The following is a 10,798-nucleotide window of genomic DNA, read 5'->3' as shown; positions in this document are numbered from 1 at the left end:
TATCCTGATTAACACTCTCCATGCGGTTGTTCTTTCGACTTTCGGCGGCGGCTCCCCCCCCCCCCCCCCGCTAAATTCAAATCCTGGTTCGCCCCTGTATTTGAGTCTCACACTCATAGTCCATTTCTCCTCCCTATCCAAATATACACAAATCAACAAGTCTCACATTCAAACATTAGAAGAAGAATTTCTAATACAAATAATTGTTTTTGTACATTTAGATAATTTTAACATATAATCATGTGTATTCTTAAAAATATTGAACAAGATTTCTCGAATGAAATATTGAACAAGTTAATTATTATTTTAAATTTTCTAGTTTCTTTTAACACATATTGTTAGACATATATGTCTAGTGATAATACAAAAAAATTATGAACGGACATCATTACACTTCCTTATAGTTCTAACTTATCACACACTCTTGAGAATTGTAAATATACAAGTATTAAACGGATTAAACAACTATTAAAGGGAAGTAATTAAATGTTTATAAGAAGAATTTTTATTTAAAATAATTAATTTAATATTAAAAATACACATTCATCTGGTCATTTTTTATTATATGTTAAAACAATTAATTAAATATTTATATAATTAATATATCTGTTAACAATTTAAGTGCAATGATGATTTTATTGGGTCCGTTTTTCATATTAATTTACATATACAAGTTTTTTTCTTCCAAAAAATTAAGGTGTGATGATTATTTTGTTGGGTTCTTTTCTCAATAACATGCAGTTTACTTTTTTGCATTAGCTCAAAAAGTTCATCCCAAATGTGATAGGTCGCCATCAAAATAATATTAACTCCTTTACGCTAACAATTAGTACATGCCAACATAAAATTAAGGGCAAAATTGTTTTTTTTAGGAGAGGGAAAAAATGTTATCACATTGAATCAGGCATACAGGAATTCAAGATGGTCAACAATTTTTTTTTTTTTTTGGAGAAAAAAATGAAGGTCTTGCCCTCATTTAATTAATTATGATAAAGAAGTTACAAGGGATTGTAATTAAATCATTTTTGTTCTCGTAATCTTGTCCGTGCATAAACTGGAACTACAAATTTGATGTAGTGCTCGTCTTTTGCTATTGAATTTTTCTTTGTAACGTGCTTTGCTTTTCTATCCTTGCTTTCATGAATTTATCTGATAGCATGCTCAAAAGCAAAAAAAATAAGAAGAAAAAAATATATCTCAATTGCAACATTGTTAAGATCGAACAATGCCCATTGCAAGAATTTGCGTGTTAATTACAGTACAATAATTTACAACACTAGATTGTTTGTGTTGATCCAAAACTCATTTCTTGATTAAGTTTAAAACTTTGAACACAACATTAATGTATTTGCATCATTCGTTAAATAATTTGAAATTCACAATAATTTAATTTTAACGATTATGAATGAAACATTAAATGATACTTACTTTTTATAAACTTAAACAATCTGTAACATTAATAGTGTGTGTGTGTTTTTTAAGATGGGTTAAACTATTTTCTCAAAAAAAAAAAAAATATGGATCAAACTATTCGATTCCATGTTGATAACCCACTCTTTATGATTTTTTAATTTATAAATAGAGAAAAAGTTTTAGTCCATAAGGCTTTGTTCACAGCTTTATCCACTTTCTAATAATTACCAAACTCTAACAGTTAAGTATCTCAGATCTCTCTTTCCTCTCTACCCTCCTAACCCAGATCTCTCCCTCTTTATTCTCTCAACAATGTCATAAAAAGACAGTCCCTTTTCACCCCTCCTTCCAATCCGACATCGACAAAATTAGTATCTCATCTACGCCGCTCCCTCTGTCACTGTTCTTCCCGCCCGTCCCCCATTGCCTCCTCGTGCCACCATCCCCATCTTCGTTCCAGTCTCAATCGCACCTAAGCCTCCGGCTTCTGTTCCTCCTTCAATTTCCATTACCGTCGTCCCAACTGCGCTCGTCAACCCGAACATTGTTCCCAGTGGTCGTGTCGCGATCGCCTTTGAAGGGTTCGGATCTCCGACAAATACAGTGACTGAACCTGTTTGGGACATGGTAAAGCGCGATATGTCAAGGATAGTGAGTAATCTTAAGCTAATTGTGTTTCCAAATCCGAATAGAGAAGATCCAGGAAAGACGCTTAGGGATTGGGATCTGTGAGGGTCTTTCTTCTTCATTGTTTTTCTTGGTCTTACGCTCTCTTGGTCCGCCTCAGTGAAGAAGGTTAGATCTGGTTCTGATTTTTTCTCTTTTCTAATAGTTCATGCTATTGTATTTAATATTATTTTTAAAGTAATTCTTAGTTCAAATTGCTCCTTTTATGCTTTAGAGATAATTTATAAGTGGATTGATCTCAGGAAAAGTAGAATAATAGGAATGGAGGGCATTAGTTTAGCGTTTCTGGAAATTTATTGTTTTCTTCTTTTTAATTGGATCGCAAGATTTGAATTAAAACAGAACATAAAAACTTCATGGATAGTGCATTGCATTTGGAGTTATGGAAGTTCATTTAATGGCAATGTACGAGTGGATATGATTGCAAGCTTCTTAACAAGTTTAGGCCAAATTGTGCAAGTTCCACCTTTTGTGGCAATTGAACCATTGTTAATCAAGTGGCTCAATTAATGGTTTGGGTTGATAGAATACTGATTTTTCTATTGACAAATGCTTAAAGTTTGGCACCGAGTGATACATATATACTTAACCATGTATTATGTTTCTGTTTTTTGTTTGCTTTAGTTTGAAGTATTTGCGGTTGCTTGCTGCTGGAGCTATTATTTTCACTCTAAATGTTCTTCTCTTGGTAGACCCTCTTCTCACATCTTTGGTTACTGGGATATCCTGTGACATATTTATTTAGCAATGAGAAGCAAAATAAGGCGACGGGTGTTATTTCATTGCAACCTCTTCATATTTACAAGATATATGTTACCAGGTTATATCTAAAGAAAAATTTTACTTCTGAGGAACTCAGAATTAATGTTTTGATGGTTAATATCTCATATGAGAATAAAATTCATGGAGCAAAGAACGAAAATGAACTAATGTGGTACCATCAAATCATATATTAGTTTAGCATGTAATTTCCTTTGCAAAATAGTACCTTGCTTTTATTTCAGTAGTTTTTTAGTGCAGTCTGGAATAAGCATGAGAGGAGAGAGAGAGAGCCTTGGGTAGAAGAATTTATCGCTTGAATGAGACAGAAACTGGAGATGTCCAGTGGTGTGTTGAACAAAAGTCTAAGAAGAATGAACATGGTATATTTGAAAATAAATCACCATTACCATACTACTAAATGACATCTGTAATTTGTGTATATTGTAGACATCAATTCATTGTCTTTAAAGAGTGTAATGGAGGCTGCATCTATTCTTAATCTTTTGAACTTGTCTCGATTTTGGTGGCCTAATAGTAAATTAAGAGAAGAGGTACAATCTGCAACATTTGAGCTTGTCTCATGGTTTTGAGTTTTTTTTATCAAAGTGCTCATTCTCTGACTTAGTATTAGCTTTTAATTGACCTTTACTGTATTAGTTCATTCTATTTTTCTGATGTGCAAACAATTTGAGTTATCAATCAATGTGCATCGAATACTATGGTGATGCAGGATTTGTAGTTTATGGTGGCAAAGATGTAAATTTTTGTATATAATTTGACATTGCCTGATCATTCCCTTGATATTTAAGCTTAAATTTAGCTCTTAAGTGAAAATTTACTTTCATTCACTTGATTGTAGTTTATGCTGCTGCAAAGAGATCCATATGATTTTTAACTTTATATGATGTAATTACTAATTTTATAGATTTCATTAGTAAGTTTATAGGATTTTTGCAGTTACATAGGATAAATAAGTTAATTGTGTAGGATACATCTCTCAATGTTATAAGATACATCTGTTATTTTATAGGAAATATCAGTTAACTATATTAGTTATATCGGTTATTTTACAAGATTTATTTTACACATAGATAAGATATATCAATTAATTTTATAGGATACATCCATTAATTTCATTGATTAGATAAGTTATTTTACATGACAGTTTTTATCACCTATAGTATACATTAGTTAATTTTATAGGATACATCAGTTAATTTTATATGATACATCAGTTATTTTGCTTGATTGATTTTGCATATTGTTGAAATGGTTTTTTAAATATGGAGGAGAGAGATGCGATATGGAGGAGATATAAGGAGATGATCTGAGAAAGACGATATGGAGGAGAGATGAGAGCGAGACGATATGGAGTACTAATTTTATTGTTTTACAGTATTCACTTTGTGGTTTTTTAATATACATTTTGTGGTTTTACAGTATTCATCTTTGTTAAACAATAATGTATTACAGTTTGCAATTGTTATTTTTATAGTTAACATCTGCCAGTTTATAGTATTGAAGTTTTATAGTTTGTATATTTTAGTTTTATAGTTTTAGGTGCCAGTTTGACAATATTCATGTTTTTTTCACTTTGCATTTTTGATGTACAGTATAATCACATACACTCATATGATTTTCACACAGGTAAAAAAATTGTAAGTTTATTTTGTAATTATTTTTTGGCTTTTGGGAGCCCTCGACTTATCTGTTTAACTAGACTTGCAAAACATACATAATTGCATTTTACAGTTTCCTTGTTGAGTATATGTGCAGGTTCATGACAAGTGAAGGAATAGTAAATACACATTAAGGATGAATTAATACACTGCAATATAACATCATGGATGTGGTCATGAAGGCAAAAGTATTAACTCAAGATTAAAGATAACGTATATGTAAGATTGGTAAAATAAGCTTGACATTGACCTAAGTGAGGCCTACCATTGTCACGGTCCATTTACCGTGACAACGGAATAAATAAATCCTGTACAAATTCCATGACGCTTAAAATAGGTTTAAGCGTCACCGAACACTTATCCTTCCAGAGGATTACCATGGTGGGTACCGTTGTCACGGTCATCTACCGTGATCAACAGTAACCACCATTACACTCCAAACCTCTCTGATTGACCTACCGTTGTTACGGTCCCCTGTACCATTACAACGGTCAGCACCACTTACTTTTTTTTTATCAGCTCTCTATAAATAGAAGCTATACCAAGGTTTGGAGGACAACTCTAGCTGTCTCAAACTTTAATATTTCGTATTTACGGTTCTAGAGAAAGCCGTTGTTGCTTGTGCACTACAACTTCAATATACACAATCAATCTCAAGCTTATTCAATCAATCAACCAACTCCTAGAGTGATCCTGCGTGATTGAATCATTTACTACTTTGAGCATTGTGCTCATCTTGCAATCCTTGAAGTCCTTGCGACACGGATTATGCTGTTAGGGTCGTGTGACTTCCCAAAAGAATTGTAAGGGCTCACCGGTTCCACCTTGTACTCATTTCTCATTGGATAAAGAAAGGCGCGTCATCTAGAATGTCGCGAGCCCCGGAGACGTAGGCGTTAGTGCCGAACTCCGTAAACAACTCTCGTGTTAATGTCTCTAAACTCTACTATTTACTTTACTTACTTTACATTTAGTTTAGAACAAAGTTATTCTAGTTTCTGCCAAGAATAACTTATAGACTCGTTAGAATATTATCACTCAAACCAAAAATATAAAAAGACATATCCCCCCCCCCCCCCCCCTTTAGGTGCCTTTGGTACCAACATTATTATTTGTAATAAATTTTTGTTACATTGTTTATTTTATTTGTATGCAGGATGATATCTCGAAAAAACGTGTGGTTCTAGTGATGAGGCTTCTTACTCATCCCGACAATGAATACATGAGGTTTTTAATGTAGAGGTTATTTTTTCATAGTTTTTTTATGTTATTCTAAATGTTGAATGATATAATTAGGTTTGCTATTTTGTGGTGAATATTATGGTTTGTGTTGAACAGATGTTGTGTGTTGTGAATATTATTGTTTTGTTGAAGAGATGATGTATATATGTTTAGTTTCAGAAATTTTACAGTATACATGGGATTGATTTATAGTTTAGATTTAGAAATTTTATAGTATTGATTGTTTGTAGGTTGTATGTTTTGTGTTTTGAAATTTTGTATTTTTTAAATTTTATTTTGTTATTTTCATATGCTTATTTTATATTATTGAAATTTTATAGTTTTTACGTTTTGTTTTTACAGTTTAAATTAATAATTTACAGTATTAAAAATTTATATTTTTAAAATTATATTTTAATCGTTTTCATCTGCTAATTTTACATTGTTGTAAATTTATAGTTTTTACTTTTATTTTCACAATTTAAGTTTACAATTTTACAGTATTGAAAATTGATATTTTTAAAATTTTACAATTTTATAGTTTTTACCTTTTGATTTCACAGTTAAATTTGATAATTTTACAGTATTGAAAAATAATTTTTTTTAACATTATATTTTATCGTTTTCATTTGTGAATTTTGCATCTATGTAATTTTAAAGTTTGCGCATTTTATTTTTATAGATAAAGTGGTCAATTTTACAGTATTCAATATTTTGATGATTTATTTGTGTGTTCATTAAATCGAGAAAAAAAAATAAAAAAATTAATCGAAAAATTTAATTTTGCCTTTTTTATCACGTTTTTTTGTCAAAATAACTGTTAATAACTAACATTAACTGCCAATAACTTCCTATTAGGGCTGGGCAAAAGAGCTCGAACTCATAACTTGCTCATTTACAGCTCGCTTTAACTCACTCATTTACAACTCGAGTTGGCCAACTCGTTTAATAAATGAGCTGAGTTTGAGTTGTCCCCAACTCGCTCATTTATAACTCGAGTTACATAAAGTTACATAGTATTGGTCACAATAAATTTCAAAATAATCAAACTCGAATCTCTAGACTGTTATTTGTGCTTTGAGATTCATGCAAAATATGTTTGAACTTGTATTACTGGTTAAACGAGTTATAAACGAGTTGTGAGCCAACTCGAGTTGATAACGAACTAAGTTCGAGTTGGCTCTACAACTCATTATTATCATATCAACTCGAGTTGGCTCGCTCGTTTATTAAACAAGCCGAGTTCGAGTTGGAGGTAACTTGCTCAAACTCAGCTCATTTACAGCCCTACTTCCTATAACTTGCAATTTTTTTGAAAGTACAATTTTTTTGTCCTGTGGTGCAAGTTGCAAATAGTTGCTGAATGTTTTGTGATCAACTGATATATTTTATGTGATATATCGTATAATTATACAACATGTAGAAGTTATTTTACAGTATTCGTGCAAGTTAAAGTTGTAAATAAATAGTGGACAAAAATCTGTGGACAATTAAATGTTTCTTTATAAATATTGGTTATAAGGACTGTTGGGTACTATCTTAAATTATTTTTTCTTTCCTCCTTTTTCGCCTCTTAAGTCTTAACCATCGATTGTATTTTATGTTCACATATAAAATAAGTACGCTTTCACCTGCGAGTGTATTCGTTTTGAAGGCCTCGAATTTCCACTACCAGTGTATATAAAATAATAAGAGCACGTAAAACAAGCTCTGGGCACCCTATTAAAAACTATTTTATATACTTGTTGCGTGTCAGTTCGTTTTGTTATCTTCACATGCTTAGTTTTTAAATACTTCTAAGAATTTATATGAAAAATACACCATAGGTGTGAGACCGAATAATGCTCATTGCGATTTTGTGTGTCAATTACTAGTATAATAAATTACAGCATTATTAGATTGCTTGTGTTGATCCAAACTAGTTTTAGATAGTTGCAATATCCCCTTCATCCCTTTAATAAATAGGAAGCAAAAATCAGTTATCATTTTTTTTTTTTTATTAAGATAAAAAAATTAAATGATTTGAAACTTACAAGGTCTAGTTTTTGACGATCAATGGCACTTAATTTTATTAAATCTAATCGCAAGCAATATATAACATAATAGTTTGTGTACAATTTTGTTTTTTAGTTTCAGAACTTACTGCTGCGGTGCCATCCATATCCATTCCTGAATTCTCTTTTCTTTTTGTTTTCTCTTCCCATTTAATCGGCTACATTTTTAACAGTTACGTTATTAGACTTCGCCATTAGTTCAGATTACAGAGCATGTGAGATTCGTTTTCGAGGCCTGGAATTAGATCGCTTGCCAATAAAGAATAGCAGCGTGTAAAAGGAACATTGGGAACTCAATAAAAAAAAGTTTAAATAATTAATGATGGGCAAATTCCCAGTGAATTCGACCTCAAAATTCCATACTGAACCTCAAAACCCCCATCAGTCACAAAAACGCCCCTCTACTCAATAGCAAAGCAATGGCCCCTACCAGAAACGAACGAGAACCGTTCCACATGGCGGCAATGGCCCATCCTGGCCGCGGCCACATCAACGCAATGATGAACTTCTGCCGCCTTCTCTCTGACCGCGGCGATTTCCACATCTCATTCGTCGTCACCGAAGAATGGCTCTCCATTCTCTCCTCCGACCCGCCTCCCCCGCCTTGTGTGCAACTATGCACGATCCCGAACTGTATTCCCTCTGAACGAGGCCGTGCAGCGGACATGAACGGGTTCTTGGAAGCTGTACAGACTAAGATGGAGGAGCCATTTGAACGGCTCATAATCGAGCAGTTGGAGCCGCCCGTGCAGGCTATTGTCAGCGACACGTACTTGCCTTGGGTTGTCGCTGTTGGGAACAGGAGGGGTATACCGGTTTGCTCCTTGTTTCCCATGGCGGCTTGCTTCTTCCATGCTCTGAATAATTATGACCTGTTGCCAGTACACGTGCCGACAGCTGATTTGATAGCAGGTAAATGAAATTAACTAAGACCCGATTTAATGGCAGCATATGGATTTTTTTTCTTTTAGTTTTTAGAGGATAATTGCTTCTATCGCTCATTGGATTGGTTGTTCAAAATGATACCTGGAATTACTGCCCAATAATCAGTACAAGGGCTACATGTCTTTCGAAAACAATAACTAAATGGAAACACTATGAAGTCCATTCCCTTGTACTCTATTTCGAAAAGAATAAAATTAAAATTCAAGGGTTTAACGAAGGGTAAGAGAGATCCCAAGGACAACGTGTCGTCTAGCCAATGAAATATCTAAGATCTGTTGTTACCTTTAGTTTGAATTCTGTTTTGACCAGATTGAAGCCCAAATATGGTTATTCAACATGGGCTCTTTCTTTTCATACCACTCAAGCCCACTTTCGTTAGACTTCGAGTTCCTTTCTTATTTCTTTTTGAAAAAGTCGAGTTTATTTCTTATTTCATAGCGATTATTCGATTATCATGTTAATAAAATAAAAAAAAGGAAAGAAAGAAGCAATAAAAAAACAATCACGAAAACTTGACACATGATAACTATTTGCGAAAATGTCATTCTTAATGACTCTTATATTTCGTTTCATTGTTTGGTAAATGTGAATAAGTTTTCTTTTTTTATTGTAGAGTTTAATGATCAGCCATTGGAACAATACATTCCCGGCCTACACCCTTTAATGTCTAGCGATCTTAATACAGTGCATAAGGTAAAGCCACTAAAGAAGATCCTTCGATCTTTCCCTTGGGTAAAAAAATCACAATGCATCCTTTTCACCTCATTTTACGAGCTCGAATCAGGCACAATTGACTTAATAAAGCAACAAGTTCCATGCCCTGTTTACCCAATTGGACCTTGCGTTCCATACGTACAATTAAATGATGGAACAAACCTAGACCAAGACTACTATTTGACTTGGCTAGACGGGCAACCGAAGAAGTCAGTCTTATACATTTCCCTTGGAAGCTTCCTCTCTGTATCACAAACTCAGTTAGAAGAACTTGCCTCTGGTTTGGTTACCAGTCAGGTTAAATTTTTGTGGGTGGCACGTGATAATTCTAATAGGTTTCAAGAAATAGTTGGAAAATATGGTTTGATCGTGCCGTGGTGTGAGCAACTAAAGGTGTTATGTCATCCTTCTACCGGAGGGTTTCTGACACACTGTGGGTGGAATTCTACACTTGAGGCAGTGTATGCAGGTATACCAATGCTGACATTCCCAATATTTTGGGACCAAGATGTCGATAGCCGGCTTATAGTGGAGAAATGGAAAGTGGGTGTGAGCTTGAAGGGCAAAAGGGGAAAGGATGAAATTGTTCGGAAAGAGGAGATTACAAAGGTTGTCAGGGCATTTATGGATTTGGATGGAGATGAGAGTAAAGTCTTTAGAAAAGAGGCACTGAAGTTGAAAGAAGCAGCACATAATGCAATACAAGATGGAGGGTCCTCTTATAATAGCCTGAGCAATTTCATTGAAGGCCTCTCAAGTTAATTTTCATTTTTGACTGGAAGATTAAATTGAATCTCTAGGTTTTGCTTTGATTACTTTTTGCTACTGGTTGTTTTCACTGGCAATTTACTATGTGCTGTCTGTAACTCTGCTATCTTAAAAGAAATCTGAAACCTTCAATTGAGAATTTTTTGTTATTGATTAATTTTGGTTGACTTTCTCTTAAGATATTCTTAGTAATGTTTATCAAGTGAAGTTAACTGGAGGCATCCATTTTTAATTAAGGAAGCCAATAGAACCGGACACTGATGTTTTTTTAATGTCACATGGCATCCAATAGGCATCCAATTTTAAAGTCACCTGAATTGAAGAATGTTGGGATTTTAACACAATAACATCCAGAATCTCAAACTCGATAAGATTTTATAGTCACCTCATGTATTTTTTTGAACATTTACCTCATTTCATATGAGATGAATCTCAAACTTGATAAGATTTTTATAGCTGAATCCCAAATTTCCAAAAAAAAAAAAGGGCACCAAGCAAGATTACAGAAAGTAGTCAGACTACACCATAAATGTTGGGTTTTTTCCAATGCTCTCT

The 10,798-nt window shown here is 33.4% G+C and overlaps 1 protein-coding gene across 1 annotated transcript; it reads left to right on the top strand.

Moving 5' to 3' along the window:
* Positions 1-8,140: 8,140 nt before the first annotated feature.
* Positions 8,141-10,400, top strand: LOC144576080 (UDP-glycosyltransferase 87A2-like). Its single transcript, XM_078326334.1, has 2 exons — positions 8,141-8,728; positions 9,375-10,400. The coding sequence occupies exons 1-2, from the start codon at positions 8,236-8,238 to the stop codon at positions 10,235-10,237; spliced, it is 1,356 nt and encodes a 451-aa protein (XP_078182460.1). The 5' UTR covers positions 8,141-8,235; the 3' UTR covers positions 10,238-10,400.
* The last annotated feature ends 398 nt before the right edge of the window (positions 10,401-10,798 follow it).

This window comes from Carex rostrata, chromosome 2, assembly GCF_964058835.1.
Source record: "Carex rostrata chromosome 2, lpCarRost1.2, whole genome shotgun sequence".
Taxonomy (NCBI): domain Eukaryota; kingdom Viridiplantae; phylum Streptophyta; class Magnoliopsida; order Poales; family Cyperaceae; genus Carex; species Carex rostrata.
Note: the sequence above shows the minus strand (reverse complement) of the source record. Positions and strands in the feature narration are given on the sequence as shown.